At 48.8% G+C, this 18,349-nt stretch overlaps 1 protein-coding gene across 1 annotated transcript in view; it reads right to left on the minus strand.

Moving 5' to 3' along the window:
* Window positions 1–18,349, minus strand: part of Stk24 (serine/threonine kinase 24) — a 99,729-nt gene that overhangs the window by 48,207 nt on the left and 33,173 nt on the right. Inside the window, exon 2 of the mRNA XM_031362797.1 lies at window positions 6,523–6,753. Within this exon, the coding sequence (XP_031218657.1) occupies window positions 6,523–6,753 (231 nt within the window). The remainder of the gene's footprint in view (window positions 1–6,522; window positions 6,754–18,349) is intronic.

Genomic DNA, 18,349 nt, shown 5'->3' on the forward strand with positions numbered 1-18,349 from the left:
CACTGTGTCAATGTAAAGGAACACCAACATGGCAGATCTATACAACACTGCACTGTGTGGATGTAAAGAAACAACAGATGACTGGATGTGAATAAACCACTTGTGCACTACATTAGCTGAAAGCCACTAAACAAGGGGCCGCATCCTGTGAGACCGATTCTTCAAGGACACTCTGAAATACCAGACTGTGTTCACGGACAAGTGAATGAATTCCTGGGGGTTGGTGACAGCTGGCTGACCAGTTCAGCTCTTTGGAACGCTGGTGCTAGTCAACAGTGCATTACATGGGTGTTTGTAGGAATCTGCACATGTGTTAAAGCACATAGAAATGTACATGTTTACTGTGTGAATACTGAGACAAATTATGCCACAGGAAAAATAAACCAGATAATCTCTTGTCTATTAAAGACACATAGACAAAAGACCTAATATAGGATGACAATGGCGATGGCGATGGCGATGATGATCATGATGCCAAGGAGCACAAGATCTCAAAACCTCAGCTCTCTTCTTCTGAGACCTGTGAGTGGAAAAGGGAGAGGAGAATCCAAGAAAATAACTGATGACAACCTTACAGAACACAGCGGGACACGCCACAGCTGGGAGGCAAGCACAGAGGAAAGAGCCTGCCTCAGCTCTGAGTACACCACGTTCAGCTAAAGCCTTTAAAAACCAAGCTGGACACAGCAGCACAGTTAAGAGACAAGGCAGCAGGAGATCAAGGCCAGCCTGGGTTATATAAGTCTCTATTCTGAAACCAATTCCACCAAAAAAAAAAGTACTCTTTAAAAAGGAAAACAAAAAAGCTAACAACAACAATGAAAAGACTTCAGCACTTTCCCTGTTTCTTATTCAGTAATACTCCTCTAATGGCCAAAGTTTGAGGACGTTTAGGCTCAGTAACCACTGCAGATGCTAAACTTCCCAGCAGGGTGGCCATCAGTGAGAGGAGCCCCCTTCTGATTTGGTGTACACTGCTACAGCCAAGCAGAGTCACAGCTCCAAGGCCACATCAACAATCCCAAAGCAGCCCTCCTGTGGACTACTTCCCTTCCCCAGGCCTCCAGGGCCACCCTGAGCCCTCCCTATACCAGCTGAAACCTCTTTCTGGCAGTGCTTCACCTCCAAATGATGCCTGGACCTACAAGCATCATGGCCTACCATAGAAAGCTTCCATGTGGATCCAGTATCTACAGTGTGGACCCATCTTGCTTTCCCAGGGTCCACAGTTGGTCTGGTCACGGAAATCCCGTAAGCACAACCATCGTGTGAGATTCTGCCTAAGTACGCCAAACCAGCCCCAAACATCACTCAGGAAAATACTGCTTCTCGAACAACTGCTTCAGAAGATAAACCTGTACTCCCTCCCAGGGGGCAGACTTCTCAACAGAAGGACTTCTGCCATGTGGGTGGTCCTGTGCACTGGGGTGTATAAGACATCCCAGACCCCCACTCAGTAGAAGCCAGCCAGCAGCCCTGACAACCAGACCCATCCACGGACACAGGTACCTGGACCTTCAGTGTGGGGAGGGGGGGGTGAGGGAACCAATGCATGCAAGAGTACCACAAAGCTGTACTCAAACGTAGTTCAGTGGCTCACAGAACATCCGCGCACTGGGCACGTGGAAGTGTGACCTTCTCTGGCTGGCCCTTTAAATGTGGCGTAGTGAATGAACCGGTCCCAATGAACCTTTCCCACACCGCTATTAAAGACTACCTTATTTCTCCCTCACTGATAGAGACATGGCGGGGTTCTGTCTTTGGGATTAAGGAAGAGAGGGTTGCATAGACCAGACACAAGTGTACTGAGATGCTCTCCACAGTGAACGGCCACCAGCATTGCTAAATATGCTTGAGATCGAGATCAGCACTGGCTTTCTGAGAGATGCCCGGAGGAAAGGTCTGAGTGAAGGACATCGGTCGGGCTTCAACAGGATCCACTCCTTCATGCAGCAAGACAAGTTCTTCCAGACAGAAATGTGCCTTAGATTTTAACACAACGCAAGCAAGGCAGAGAACCTCCCCAGAGACTGTCTTAGTCTGGGTTTTCACTGCTGTGATAAACCACCATTAAAGGCGACTTTGAGGGGGAAAGGGTTTATTTCAACCTGCAGCTCACCATCCAGGGAAAACAAGGGAGGAACTCAGGGACAAGCTGAGGCAAAGGCCATTGATTAAGGAATGCTACTTTCTGGCTTGTTCCTTGTGGCTTGCTCAGCCTGCTCAAAGCACCCAGGACCCTCAGTCCAGAGGTGGCACTGCCTAGTCTGAGCTAGGCCCTCCCCCACTGATCAAGACAATGTCCCACTGCTTACAGACCAATCTGGCAGGGGCATTTTCTGAACTGAGGTTTCCTCTCCCAAAACGATGGCTCTAGCTGTGTCAAGCTCACACAGAACTAGCAGCACAGAGGTTCCGTACAGGAGCTGAGGGTGCTCTGCTGTGGTAATTCAGAATGTCTATGGTCAGCAAAGGGGCCATTAACTATTCTGAGGGCACATTCCAGGCCAGGAACAGACACTGGCCACCTACAGAAGCATCTCTCTGCCTCTCCTGGAGGTACAACTGTCTTTTCAGTTCATCTGAGGCAACTGCAAGCCCTCGGGGGTAGGTGGGGAAAAGATAAGATGGAAAGCCCAAAGACTGAGGAAAGGCACTCCATGTGAGGTGTGGAATGCACCCGCAGGGCCTTCCTAGAACTCAGCTGGGACCTTTTCCACATTGACTTCTGGTGAAATCTGTGGGTAAAATGCCCTAATGATTTTTAGGAACTGATTAAAAAAAAAAAATTAAAAACCTCACTGGTAAACCTAGGATCTGAACTCACAAAGACAATGACCCCTGGGGCAAGAACCCTTAATAAGGTGCATCACCTTATTAAGTGAGAGTGAGGACTTGAAAAGCACATCTTTTCCTTTTATCAGGGCCTCACACCTCATCTGCCTTAGAACTGGGATGAGGCCAGAGAACAAAGAAGAAGAGTAAGAGCAGGACACACCCCACTTTAGCACACTGGCAATGAACTTTTAAAGATGAAGTTTTAGTCATTTGACTGAGACAGTACTTACAACAAAGGGAAAAAAAAAACCTTTTACATCACCATTTGCTAAAACCCACCACGTGCCAGGCACATCAAACACAACAGGCTCCCAAACCTTGCAGGAAGCCTGAGGGGCGGCCTGTTGGTGGAGCCCCTGCCGAGGATCAGAGAAAAACCCTGGCTGTGACCACTGAACCAGAATGCAGAGGTCCAGGAGGCTGGCATCTCCCCCAAATACAGCACCCAGACACCACTCCTGAGAGGCTGCACAGGCGGGGACAGGTGGAGGACAGGACGCCTGACTTCTTCACAGTCTCTGGGGAGAGTCTCACTGAGGACCCTGAGGGTCGGGTTGGCCTGTGGGCATTTTATTCAGGAGGATACCTTAATTAGATTAACTGACTCACCCCTCTGTGGGCAATGCCATTTCTTAGATGGCATCCTGGGCTATGTAAGCGTAGAGGGGAGCTAAGCAAAAGTAAGTACACGTATATTCCATTGTCTTTGTTCTTGTGGATGTGACCAGATGCTTCCAGTCTTGCCCTCCCTGACTGCCCTGCAAGATGGGCTGTAACCTAGCGTTGTGAGCCACATAAGCTCATTTTTTCATTAAAATTCCTTTGTCAGGGTTTTTATCACAGTAGAAATGAGTACTAGAGTGGTACTGTAGGGAAAGGCAGTATACGCATCCACACTCGCCACTTGGGCTGATACAGAAAGCCTGGAAACCTCTGAAGGATGAGGCCGTACCATTAACTAAATTCACTCTGCTAGAAGATTAACCAGAAGCCTCCTCCTCCGCCTCCCACAGACCCAGTACCAAGCTTTCTACTGCAGTCATACTGGACAAGGTCAAATGGAAGTGGGCGAGTGGAGGCAGGACCAGGGAATCCTGTGGGGTTAGCAAGACTATAAAAAAAGTCAGGTATCCTGACTCTGTAAAGTTGGCGATTAAAACTGACCTCCACAATCACCACACTCTTTAACCTTGGAAGAAAATATAACCTACAAAACAGTTCTCTGATTTGATTGTGGCTTACCTAGCTAGCATGTGAGAGGCCCTGGGCTCAATCCCCAGGAAAAGGAAGGGAAAGGACTTTAACTCGCTATAAACAAAACTTCCACCTTTTGTCACCTTAACCCCAAAACTTCCTAACTTCAGATGGGTATTACCTAAAAATATAAGTTGACTAGATCAGTAGTAAAGAATGGCAAAGACCATCCAGTTACAAATTACCACCAGCAACCTACATGAGGCTAACACCATCTGCAGAGTTTCTTCTCACCACCTCGGTTTCCCCATGGAGAGTCTTCTCTGCTTTGCTTTAGGCCCCAAGCTCGATGCCCCTCCCCTCCCAGCACTCGTTCTGTCTGCTGGCATCCTTCTCCCCACTGGCCTTTGACTCATTGAACACTTCCACTGTAAACTGCAGTCACTGAAACCCACCAGTCGTAAGAGGGAAGGAATCGAAAGAAGAAGGAACCGAGCAACCTAAACAAGTCCATTCATACACTCTATTTGCATTTCATCTTTGCAACCCTGAAGTATATATCATGATTTTTTTTCCATTTTACAAATAAGGAAGCAGGGATTTTTTTTTAAAGTAAATCACTAGCATTCACACAGAAAAATGTCTCAAGGCCAGTGGCATCTAACCCGAGAAGTCACTCTCCTCACTTCAGAAAGCACTGACCACACAGCACGAAGGCGTGGACTACAGATCTCCGGAGAAACCAGGAACGTCAGTCACAGGATCATCTTCCCAATGGGAAAGATGGAAAGCCTGTCCTTCCATCCAGAAGACCGAGAACTGGAGTGGCTAACAGCCTGGGATCTGTGTTATCTGTCAGCCAAGCCGCATCAAGCTCCTAGAACCAGAACCAGAGTGGTAGCCAGAGGCTCCCCTAAGCTTCCGCCACATGCACCGGAGGTGGCTAACAGCCCAGATGACCTCTCCATTATCTGTATGACCAAGACCAGGACAGGCCCTTAGCCCCTAAGCTGGTCCAGGGCGCATATGTCTAGAATACATCTTCTGAGAAGAAATGACACTACTCTGAGTTGGGTTTCGGTGTCACTACACTTCCTTGTGCAACGGGGTCGTATCACTCCAGGAAACGTTTTTCCAAATTGTACTGGGCTTACATACACTGGGAATAGCCACCAGTTGCCGACTCCTCCGCATCCCCAAAAGTCTGATCTGGGCTTTCATTCTCATCTCTACATGGGGTTTGCTTCCCTGTATGACACTGCAGGGACCCTCTCAAGCTACCTAAGTGTGACAATTACACACTGCCATCCTTCCTCACCGTAGCCACAAAGCAGTGTTACCACTTAATTTTTATTTCCTAATAATCATTTTTGGTTCTCAAAAATTCCAGCCTTACACTGACAACCATTTCATTTCCACAAGAACCAAACCCTACATCTCTCCTTTCACTTCAGTAGGAATGTGTCCAGCAGATTGAGGCAGAAAAGGAATAGGCCCTGAGTCTATGCTGCATTCATTCCTCAGCAAATGCTCGCTCCTATGCACACAGTTTCAGCTTCTACAAAAATCACTTCAAGGTTTTACTGTACCAGTTCTTGTGTTCTAAATCTCCACTTTTAAGGGCACTACTTTTACGAGCTCAGAGAGAACCCCCCCCCCCCCGGTTCAGGGCTTGAACACACCCTGAGCTTTCTGGGGGACAATGATCCTGTGAGTATCTTCCAAGCAGGGTCAGAGTACGTTAATATAGTGGGTTCCCAAGCTTCCTAAAGCTGGGACCCTTTAATACAGTTCCTCATATTGTAGTGACTCCCAGCCATAAAATTATTTGTGTTGTAACTTCATGACTGTCATTTTGCTCCTAAAGTAAACACCTGTATTTTCGGATGGTCTTAGTGATCCCCGTGAGAGGACAGGTCAGCCACCGCAGTAACACAGCTCCTTACCATCAACAGCACAGAGAAAGGACAGGGAGCATGTGGAGTGTTCTGCCATGCTCGATGGGCTTTACGTGAGCATTCGCTCTCCTGGCATTCTTACAAGCTGATGTAAGACACCTCAGCCGCCTCCACCGCCTCCGCCACCTCAGCAGCACAAAAACAGCACCAACCCAAACCACGGCTGATAACTTAATCCACCAAGACGCACAGTTTAGGATACCAAGATGTCTTGTGGCTCCTCACAGCCACCCTGTGAGTGATTGGTGGCTACAGTTATAAATGAATGAACAGCTTCAACAACAAGGTCCAACCCAAACATTTTCTTCCTTGAAAGAGAATTCGAACACCAACTGCTTTAACCCAAAATAGAATTCTGCATAGGATGTCTTCGGCGATAACGACACCATCAAAGCCGGGTTCTTTTGGCCACAAAGGTCAGCACATCTCTCCTTGCTCTGAAAACCTGCTGTGCTGTCAGAGTCCTTGGTGTCCGCTCGACCGGCTCGGCCAAGCGCAGCATAAAGGAAGCACCGTTATTTTTAAGCCTTACCTTGAGATAGGATCCATAGTACTTGGTGACGTACGGACTGTCACACTGGCTCAGCACTGTGATCTCTTGTTGGATGTCCTCTATCTCATCCTCGGCTTCTTCCAGATCAATGATTTTTATGGCCACCACTTTCTGAGTCCGATTGTCAATGCCTTTGAACACCTCGCCAAAAGAGCCCTTTCCAATTTTCTCTAGCTTGGTAAAAAGCTCTTCTGGGTCTGCTTTCAGGTTCTGCAGGAAAGAGAGGAGGAGACATCAGTTTTCCCCGAGCCACAGCTGGTTCATCCTACCTGGCCCATGTGCTCACCAGGACCTTGGAGGAACTGTCTGCTTCCTATCACAAGGACTACGTTGATTCTTACCAAGTATGTAGGCTGAACAAACAGAGAACGTGTGGGAAAGCAGAAAAACTGAAAGGCAAAAAAACAAAACAAAACAAAACAAAACAAAAAAAACCAAAGGTTCGACTTTGTATAATGAAAGCAAAACTCAAACGTGTATTGGGATGTGTTAGTTTGGATACTTGGCTGTTAGGCTGGCACTCAAGCTCAGTAGGAGGCCTGCCCAGTACGTGTGAGTCCCTGGGTTCAAGCATAATTTCTACTTCTTTCTCAAACCATCTCCAACATGTCCTACCTCTAGATGGGTTATCTGCTAAAATATAGGTTAACCGGTTATTGCATCACGTAACATGGAGGGGGGACTGACACAGCCCCCACTAGCTGTCACTTAGAGCTATTCTCCTCAGTGGAACAACAGCCAGATCCCAGAGAACAATAAACAGTAACTGCTGTGTTGCCCACAAATGTTGTTATCTTGTAACAACTTTTGGAACACTTAATGCTGAATAGTCAACTACACAGAGTCCATGTCCAAGGAAGATCAGGACAGCCCTGGCCCAGAGTTCATCAGGCATGGTCACTGTCAGTGCTGGAAATAGTCGGAGGGGCTCTGTGTCCCAACAGGAGGCAGAACAAGTGCCTGCCGGGAACAAAATGCCCACTATACCCCAAAATCTGCAACCCCCAAGAACATTAGGAGACAAAAACCAGTCTTGAGAACACGCTTTCCCACAGACCACAGGAAGAAGAGAATGTCCGGCTGATCCTTAAAAGTCTATTATTAGGGGCTGCAGAGATGGCTCAGAGGTTAAGAACACTGGTTGTTCCTCTAGAGGAACCCGGCTCAATTCCCAGGCATCCACATGGCAGCTCACAACTGTCTGCAACTCCTGTTCCAGGGGATCTATGGCACCAGGCATGGGAGTGGTACACATATATGTATATTCAGGCAAAATACCCATGCACATAAAATAAATAAATCTTTAAAAAAAAATACCCATGGGGACCTTTAAAAAAAAGTCATCTATTAATTAATCCTTTCTTCAAAGAAACTGCATTACTGGCTTGGGGGGGCAAGAAGGAGAGCAATGGGGTGGGGGAAGCTGAGGAGGCATAGAATGAGAAGGTGGTTATCTGTGAGCGGTGACAAGGTAGGTCACAGGTACAGGACACTGCCAGCACCAGCAGCACAGTGGCAATGACCTTGCTGTCACTGGGTGCCAGCCACTCACATGCTTTCAGAGTTGAAGTTCCAAGCACTTGGCTTTCCAGAGCGTAACTTGGGAGCCTTGCAATGCTAGACTGTATGACAAGAACCAGGCAGGAACGGTCGCAGTGACCCCTTCTCACAAGGAGGCAGAGCCAGCACCCACAGTGGCAGGTAGCCTCAGACCCACTGACCATCTTGAGTGAAATAAAACTTCACATACTGGACATGGTGCACACAATGTGACATGTGCCTCAGAGGCACCGCCAAAGAGCAAGGGGAGAAGGGTGGTGGCTTCCCACCGCACAGCAGGAGGAAGTGGCCTGCCACACCACTTAAGAAACTGCAAAGACTGCAGTGTTGTCCATGACCTCCTAGGCTCACTGCTAAACAGATTCCCACACTCTGAGGACAAAGCCCACCTACGTTCATTTGCACTTGAAGCACAGCAACTGGGTAACTAACAAAGCAGCCCTGACCTGGCCAGTCGCTGGCTCTAGTCAGGGTCCCAACATCAGTGTCTGAAAGACCCTCCATTTGCCAAGAGAGTCTGAGAACAGCTCTTAGAGCTTAGGGTCATCTCCTGAAGTGGGGGCCATTTTGAAAGCTGATGGGCTACCCTGAAAAATTTCCCTATTTCTAGATTTGTGAAGTTTACCAGGTAAACACTGTTTGAAGCCAGTTTTGGGGATATCCCCCAAGAGCGCCAGAGAGTGCAAGTCAGGACAGCATCTCATCCAACTCGGACTGGGCATCTGCTCATCCCACATCACACAAGCAGCCAGGAGTTAATACCCGAGGTGCCCCTGCTCCAGCAGGATCAAACCCAGACGGGGCAGCTGCTGTGCACTTCAGAAGCTCCAAGCTGCCTCTTACCTCCTTCCCTCCTGGATGAAGTGGGGTGGCCTTCCTTCTCTTCAAGGCTAATCCTAACCGTGGGACTTTGGACTCCATCCTCTCTCTCTGCAAGGCTTCACCAGCAGCCCTCTGGGCGGCTCTCCTTCCACCTGGCCCTGTCTACTGGCTCCTGGCCCAGCGCAGCACGCTCAGGTTCCTCCCCCTCCAGACAGAGAAGCAGCACCCCATTTGGCCTCAGCAGTCCTCACACTTGACACGCTTCTCTACTGAAAGTTTCTGACAGTCCTCTGCGCCTGCCTGCCCGCCTGCCTGCCCATCCACAGCCGTCGGGCCAGGCGACTCTGCTCACCAGTGGTACAGTGTCCTGTCTGAGCCTCATCAGCCACACCCTTTGTCCCTTGTAACTTTCCAGTCCCTTGGCCTCCACAGCTGGCCCTCAGCTCTTCTTCCAGCCCCTGGTGCCAAAGGAATCTTCACACTCAATCCCGGAGACCACTCAGCTCCCAGCCCAGGCCTTCAATTCTTCCTCTACTCCTTCTCCCAGGTGTCCCCCTAGACACTAAACATTAAACCTAGTGATGGTGCTGCATGCACTCGTGCATGTATTACAAGCCCTATGTTTAAGCACTCCAGTTGACCTAAGAGCTGCTCTCCTTCACTATGCTTATGCCAACCCCACACTGCCAGCTCCCACCCTGCTTCTCAAGTCTGACCTTCAGAAGAGTTCCCTTTCTAGGTATCCTCTCTTCCCACAGGCAACTGTGTCACTTACCCTACTGAGCTGGGCTGCCCTCTTATGTTCTAGACTAAGCTGAAGAAGCTTAGGGGCCACGTTTCCCTCCCCTCCCCCTATCCATAAGCCCAGATACCAAGAGTGAAACTGGAAGTCATCAGGTTACGGAGACACCAAGAACACCACACTAGGTTATCCACCACACAGAATAACCTCTCTCTGAGACAGCATCCCTTGACCACTCCTAGAACAAGACTCCTGAGAATAGCAAGTGCTTCAGGGAGCAGAGCAACCAGCTTTCTGCTTGATCCTCATGAGCAAAGCTGCCGTTTCCTTTTTAGACTTAAAGACAACTTACCACTGCTCCCCCCAATACTGCAGGGGGGGCTGTTACTAGCTAGGGTACCTACCAATCCCACGTGCCCTTGAACACACCCCCACAAACGAACCTCAGCTCTGCCCAGCCATAGGTGAGACCCATGTGGTCAGCTCCTGGACCCCAACTGAAGAAGTCCTGGACATGAGGTCACCCATGGCCCAAGGCCAGATCTGCCCAGCACCCACAGAATCACTAGAGGTTGTCTGGCCTGTGTTGTCTGTCACTATGAGGCAACTAATACGAAGTGACGCTGATAACTAGGCACTGCCCAAATGGCCATGGCCTGGCCTGCTCAGAGCCACTAGGAACATCTCCCATACCTACTCAAGAGAATACCATCTGTAACAGACACTCCTGCCTTGCCTGATGGTGAGGTGGTCAGTTCCCAGCCCCCTGAGGCAGTCTGGTGCTCTGCCACGAGGGAAGGGAGACAGCAGGAGAGGGGCATGCTGTGCATGTGTGTGTGACAGTCCTTGATATCAGAAGGCAAACCAACAGCTTGCAACATGAACAGCCCACAGCCCCATGCACCTGTGTCTGCTGCTCTAGCAAACACCAAACTCACTGTGGCCCCAGAACCTGGGCCTGCTTTGAGATTTCTTCAAACCCTGTACAGCTTACAAGGTCAAGCTTTGAAGGACCTCATAGCTCTCAACTGAGGCCTCTGGGGACACCTTCATCAACACAAAAAAAAGGCCTGTTCTGGCCAACTGGAGCAGCTGCATGAGCCCAGTCACCTGCTGGCCTCATAACCTCCAGAGCCCCAGCTGACCATAGCCACAAGCCCTATGCATGACCATACACACCACGGACGGATGGACGGACGGACGGACACACACACACACACACACATATACACATACACACACACACACACGTTCACACACACGATTCGGGGGGGTGATCTGAGTAAGAATGGCTCCCATACGTTTAAATGCTTAGGTGGTGGGATTGTTTGGGAAGGAGATGTGTGTTCTTGGTGGAGGAAGTGTGTCACTAGGAGCAGGCCTGAGGTTTCAAAAGACTCCTGCCATCCGTCCCCTGTGAGCTCTCAGCTGTCCCTGCCACCAAGCACCTGACTCCAACTTTCAGTATAACTTCTTAACCTTCACTCATATTCAAACCTTATCTTGACTCTATTTAATCAGGAGCAAGGTTTAGAAAAGCTCAAGTATTTATTATACTTAATCATACGAAGGTCATAACCCTTAATAACTAATCAAAAGAAACTGCAAACACAATGTTCCAGATCCAAAGCCCAGGCTTGCACCTGGTCTCTGAAAACACTGTTAAAAACTTCCTGCCATGTGCTCAAAGGACCCAGGAGCCCCTGGAGTCAGCACCCTCACAGAAGCTCTGGGTTCAGACAGAGGACAGCTAAAGCCTGGGCTCTCCCTGGAAAAGCCTGTAATTATAGAAAATCAGCCAAGTCCATAGGGTGAGTCTTGCCACCCCACAGTGCACTGGGCTGAAGTGCTGGATTAGTGCCTTACTCTTGAGAGGCTCCAACAGGTTCCAACAGGACCCATGCCACTATGAACTTCTAGGGGAAAGGTCCATCTAAATCCAACCCGGATGCTCGGGAATTAGACTTGAAGAAAACCTAAGGAGCTAGTTCCCACAGAAATGTTTGCCACCAATACTACAACTCTTTCACCCTTAACTCTGCTTTTTGTGCACACACGTAGGAACCTTCAGCTTTTTCAGTTACTCTGGATGACTGGCCATTCATTGTGAAAAGTCACAACCTAGACAACATGGCAATAAACATGTCCTGGCCACTGCTCTACTGCTGTGAAGAGGCACAGTGGCCAAGGCAACTCAGAAAGGCGTACAGTTGGGAGTTTGCTTACCCTTTCATGGGCTACTTCATGATCACTACTCCAGGAGCACAGGGGCTTACACTTTCATGGGCTACTTCATGATCACTACTGCAGGAGCACAGGGGCTTACACTTTCATGGGCTAGTTCATGATCACTACTGCAGGAGCACAGGGGCTTACACTTTCATGGGGCTAGTTCATGATCACTACTGCAGGAGCACAGGGGCTTACACTTTCATGGGCTACTTCATGATCACTACTGCAGGAGCACAAGGGCTTACACTTTCATGGGCTAGTTCATGATCACTACTGCAGGAGCACAGGGGCTTACACTTTCATTGGGCTAGTTTATGATCGCTACTGCAGGAGCACAGGGGCTTACACTTTCATGGGGCTAGTTCATGATCACTACTGCAGGAGCACAGGGGCTTACACTTTCATGGGCTAGTTCATGATCACTACTGCAGGAGCACAGGGGCAGGCCAGCAGGCATGGCACTGAAGCAGAAACTAAGAACTCACGTCTTATTGGATAGCTGCAGGCAGAGAGAGCCAGACTGAGCCTGGCATGGGCTTCTGAAACCTCAAAGCAGTGACACACCTCCTCCAACAAGGCCACACCTCCTAACCTTTCCTAAATAGACCATCAACTGGAATTCAAATATATGAATCATTCTTACCCAAACCACAAACTTTTTTGTTTGTTTGTTTTTTGTTTTTTTGTTTTTTCGAGACAGAGTTGCTCTGTGTAGCCCTGGCTGTCCTGGAACTCACTCTGTAGACCAGGCTGGCCTCGAACTCAGAAATCCACCTGCCTCTGCCTCCCAAGTGCTGGGATTAAAGGTGTGTGCCACCACTGCCCAGCTTACAACAAACTCTTTAAGAATGTTAGTAAAAATAATAAAAACAAAGGTACACGGACTGGCTCTTAGACAGATAGGCTAGCTCAGATGTTTCCTAACGTAAAGACTGGTATCAGACTTGCTTTCATTTGCCAAGCATGTAATGAAAATGGCCTGTGGGGATAAGGGTGTGGTTCTGTGCATGCCTAGCACATGCAGCACACAGCACATGCAGCACATGGCACATAACACATGCAGCACACAGCCCTGGCAGCTAGTGACATGTCACAGCACTGGGCAAGAGTGCAGCTGGCACCAGTCTCTGGTCACAGTGGCCAACAGCTGGTTCTCTGTGGCAGACCCTGCTGCCTGAATGTATCACCCTGTAGGTCAGGGCATCACATTCTAACTATATTCTTAATAGGGGACAATTTCAGTTTGTGCACTGAAGTCCAGGAGCGGCTGAACATCTACCCAGGGAGATAACTAGGTTTCAATTAAATAAGAGAGACCAGTTGAGAGTACTTCCCCATTATAGACAGATCCTCTGCCCCTGGGAGAGCCAACAGTAGGCATTTCAGTTCTCTGTCTTTGTGTCGGTCTTTCTGTCTGTCTGTGGGCAACATCATTGACTGAGAGCTTCTGAGACCTCTGAGGGAAGATGAAGGGTGCAATGCCCTATCACGTTCTAAGAGCATGACTTCTACCCTTCAGGCCCAGGCTTCTATAGTATTTACCATACTTCAGATCCCTTCAGAGAATTCACTAAAATACTTCTACGAAGACTTAAGTACTTTGTATTTGAAGCCTGAATAGCTACTCCCATTTTTGTGTTGACAGTGAAAGATACGGTCCTCATCAGCTGATACTCAGCTTCAAGAGGACTGTGCATGCGCGAGTGTGCATGTGCGCATGTGTGTGCGCGCACACACACACACACACACATACACAACCATCACCACCAGCACCACTACCACCACCACCATCAGTAAAGCTAAGCTTTCCCCAGTTTGTCCATGAAAACAACAGGCCCTGCCTAGGTCTGACATTTTAGTGCCTGCTCTATGTATGCCAAAGCACCATCCCTTGCAGCAACACTGAGGCCATGAGTTGACAGTAGGCAGGGCAATCTTCTGCCCCACTGAACCTAGCAAGCATCTCGCCTCCTGAAGGCGAGCTGGGTCAGAGAATCGCTGCTTTACCCTAGCCAGATACAATTCATCCAGCCGCCATGGCCCAGTCCTACACCAACAGACCCCTAAGAGAATCTGTCCCTCGTTTTAAATTTAGTCCTGTGTGCCTGGCTCTCCCTCCCCAAGTCATCAATACTACTCCTGACTAGCCTACCAGTCCAGAAAGCCAGAAACTCTGTCCCCAGTTCCTTCCTTACCCTTACATCTAGAACTATATCCGCCATTCTTCTACATCCCTCGCTCGCCCTTGCAGCAGCCTCCCCGACTAGCCCATGCTAGGGTGCCCATGCTCTGATGGCAGGTCTGTTTTCCTTCATCAATTAATGCTAGTAAAGGCTTGAAGGCTGAAATCACAGCTTGGGAACCTTAACCCCTGAACTCCTTTCCAATCCTTCCACTCACCCTTTCACCGCCCAGCTAACACTGTACACAAATACCAACAGTTACATATAACTTCGTTTGTAGAAAATCTTTAAGGTGGCAAAATTCAAGAGATGGTGATCAGATCCATGTTTGCTGGGCATACGGGGTGATGAGAACTGGGTACCCGATAGCTAGCTTCTGCAGTAGTGACTCTCACAAAACACATGGGATCCAAGTGCGTGCAGCAAAGCTAGTGAAATCTGAATTCGCGTCTGCACCCAAGTCTATACATACAATAAGACCACCATTAATCTCCTGGTTCCCACAGTGAACCATTGGGTAAGATATTCACCCTGGAGACACACTCAGCAAGCTTCTAACTTTTCAGTCACCTGGAACAAGTTTGTTAAGGGAGCAGGCTGAGCACAGAGGCAGTGTGACCCTGTGACTGCCATCTCCAAAGCCCGTGTCGACCCAGCAAAGCCCTGGGACAACAACACTCAGGCCTGGGGACATTTTAGAAATCACCAAAAGCAATGGCCACAATGCTCAATAAGAGGAGGACACAGGTAACATATGAACACGTCATACACACACACACACACACACACACACACACACACACTCAGCATGACTATTTCCTTAGCCTGAACCTTTTCCAGTTGAACTTCATACCAATTTCCTAGTTATTTTTCTCACGGGCAACAAATCTTTAAGCTAATTAGCAAGCAAAAAAAAAAAAAAAAATCCTGGAACCCCATGTCACCAAATTAAGCTGAGCATTAATCTCTAGAGGCTTTCGATGGGGAAATTAGTCCTGGTAGTTCACACAGGTGGAGTCTGTCAATCTGAAACTCTCTTGCTCAGCCAAGATGCAAGTTCCACATGAGCTGTTCTTTTAGAAACTCCCAAGACATACACAAAAATAATATAAGCCAGAAAGACCTAAGAAAAATCAAATGTCCTTTTAAGGGGACTTTTCTGGACATTGCCACAAGAAATCTCTGCAGCATCCCAAACACACAGGTCTGAGGAAGGGAGCCCCAGTCTCCTGGCTACTTCAGCAAGTGTCACCTCTGGAAAGATCTCAACTGAGGTCACAGTCACACTTTATAGGGACCCTTCAAGTGAGTCCCCATGTCCTATGCAGCAGCCTGCCCCAGACGTGGCGTGACACGACTCAATAAGGGAACTTCAAGGGCTCCTGACTGACACTTTATGTTTTTACACCCTCCCAGAGCCAGGCCACTACGGGCTCCTGCTAGAGAGTGGCTCTGTGTGGTGCTCTCTCCTCCTGCTAGAGAGTGGCTCTGTGTGGCGCTTTCTCCTCCTGCTATGGCACTTTCTCCTCCTGCTAGAGAGTGGCTCTGTGTGGCGCTCTCTCCTCCTTGGAAACTTCATCCTCACAAGATCTAATGCAAGAGCGGGCTCGGGATGAACATCACCGCCATCACCACCAACACCACCCCACAGTGCCCGCCACCTACACACCTCTCTACCCTTTCGGAAGGGAACGGAACCAACAGCCACATGACACTCAAATCTCTGGAATACCGGGTGACCTCACCAGGAAGCTCTCCCTGCCAGACAGAGGTTTTCTACCTGGGTTGCCAAAAGGAGTCTTTAAATGCCTCCATGTCCCAGCCTGGTCCAACCAAATAGGAACCTTCGGAGAGATGAACACAGCATCACCATGAGGTTACGCTCTTGGAAGGCTACAGCAAGGTCCGCCCCAGAAATAACACCTACAAAGCTCTCAGCCTAGCTCCTGGAACACCTGGAGAGAGCCCACATGGCCACAGAGGAGCCGGCCTGGAAGCTCACTTACCATATTGCACTCGGGACTCACCCACAGCTGCGGCCCAGCCTATACCCGATGTTACGATTTCAGTAAGAACCACACACACACACACACACACACACACACACACACACACACACACACACACACAAAAGGATTCATGTATTGGAAGGCTTGCCCCAAACTGGTGGTCCTACCTGGAGTGGCTGAATCTTGACGGCTGACTTCATCAGTGGATCAATGCACTGATGGCATCATTCTACAGTGACACAGGAGATAGTAGGAATGAAGAGAGTCAGCTGGAAGGAGCAGGGGTGTGCCTAGACTCTGCCTCATACCCCTCTGCAGTGACATTCTGCACCACTGCCACCCAGAAACAGGGCCGGCCAGGTGACCATCAGCTCAAAGTGTGGACCAAAACACATTTTTTTTAACTCTAGCACTTACTGAAGCTGTGAAGAATTAGCGCACCTTGTGTTACCCTAAGCCCAGAAGATTATGAGCTTTCTGATTGATCTCCAAACCCCAAACCTTCATCCACCAAATGAATTATTGCCCTGACTTGCCTTCCCACTGGTGTGATAAAATACTGACTTGGGTGATTCAGAGAGGAAAGCGCTAAGTGGCATCCGTGTCCTGATTGCTGTCTGTCTTTGTGAGAAAGCAGAGGTCAAAGCTATGGAGGAGAGCATCCTACCAGCTCGCTCAGCCTGCTCTCTTACAGCAGGACTGGATGGTGACATCATCCGCAGGGGGCTGAGCCTTTGCACATCGACCAAGGGTCTAGAAAATGCCAGACCCACTCACCTAAAGGCCAGTTTAACAAAGGCGTTTTCTCAACTGATGTTAAAACAACCACCACGAACCAGCACAATCTTATCTTTAGCAAATGGCTCAAAGAAACTCAGAGAATTGTCATTCTTCAGTCTCAAATATTTTCTTAAAGGAAGTGTCACTGTTAATGACAAAGAATCAAAGAATAAAGGAAGGTCACTGTGCTTCCAGTCACAGTGACCTTTCTCGAGGTGAACTGTGAAATGGAAACTTCTAGTTTCCTTGGAAAGTTGGTTATGTCAAATGAAGAAACTCACCAGGAATGCTCCGGAGGTTCCTCTAGCAGCTCACCTCTTCCATGGCCACACCTTGGGCCAGTTGGAGAGCCTTGTCATTCCTTCAAGATTGAACTACAGCTGCTGGTTCATGCCTGGTGTCTGCCTGCCTAGAGGACTGGTCCACAGCTGCTGAGTTGTATTCGTTGTTTGCTATGGGACTGAACTGCTGCCAAAGAAGATTGAGCTCGCCCCCAAAGAACCAGTACTGAACAAGTCCACTCTCCCCAAACCCCCGTTATCCTGGTAACTTTTTTCTTCCACTACCTCTGCTGGGTGGTGGGCTAGAGAAAAGGTTGAGCCTTTATTAAAAGAAGGTCACAAAAGATGTATGCCTATATAACCACCATCTTATTCACAAACTAACAGAGAATCTTGCCTGTGGCAGCTCTTCATCCTGAGCCCCTTTAGACACAAAAGCAGTCTCACATTGTTCTGCCTTTTTTCCCCCAAGACAGAGTTTCTCTGTGTAGCCCTGGCTATCCTGGAACTCACTCTGTAGACCAGGCTGGCCTCGAACTCAGAGATCAGCCTGCCTCTGCCTCCCAAGTGCTGGGATTAAAGGTGTGTGCCACCACCGCCCGGCCACATTGTTCTGCTTTAATAAACTCAGCCCATAGCCTAGAACCAAGTAATCTAGAAGAAAAATCTAACAATTATCCCACAGATCTGACATGTAAGAATGGTGAAGACAGGGAGACTTTGTGTCCAAACAGCTAAGAGACATCTGCTACACAGGGGCCCTAATGCCAACATCGCCACCCAGTGTTTAAGGTAGAAACATCTACCTACATGAAACCACGCTGGTGACAGTGGCTGCCCTGCAAGTCCAGCACTCAGAGGGCAGAGGAAGAGCTCACTCACTTTCTAGGCCAGCCTCATCTATGCAACAAGACTGTCCCCAAACACAACAGTGGCTGCGGAGATAGCTTAGTAGTTACAAACACCAGAGTACTGAGTTAGGTTCCCAGCACCAACATCACATCCGTCATCTGTAGCTCTAGCTCCAGGAGCCAGTCACATGCACTCACCCACATAAAGACAAACACACCGACATGATTAAAAGAACAAAGTAAATTCAGGTTTAAAAAAGCACTATTACTGGGCTGGCGAGATGGCTCAGCAGGTAAGAGCACTGACTGCTCTTCCAAAGGTCCCGAGTTCAAATCCCAGCAACCA

This window comes from Mastomys coucha, unplaced genomic scaffold (genome assembly GCF_008632895.1).
Source record: "Mastomys coucha isolate ucsf_1 unplaced genomic scaffold, UCSF_Mcou_1 pScaffold9, whole genome shotgun sequence".
Taxonomy (NCBI): domain Eukaryota; kingdom Metazoa; phylum Chordata; class Mammalia; order Rodentia; family Muridae; genus Mastomys; species Mastomys coucha.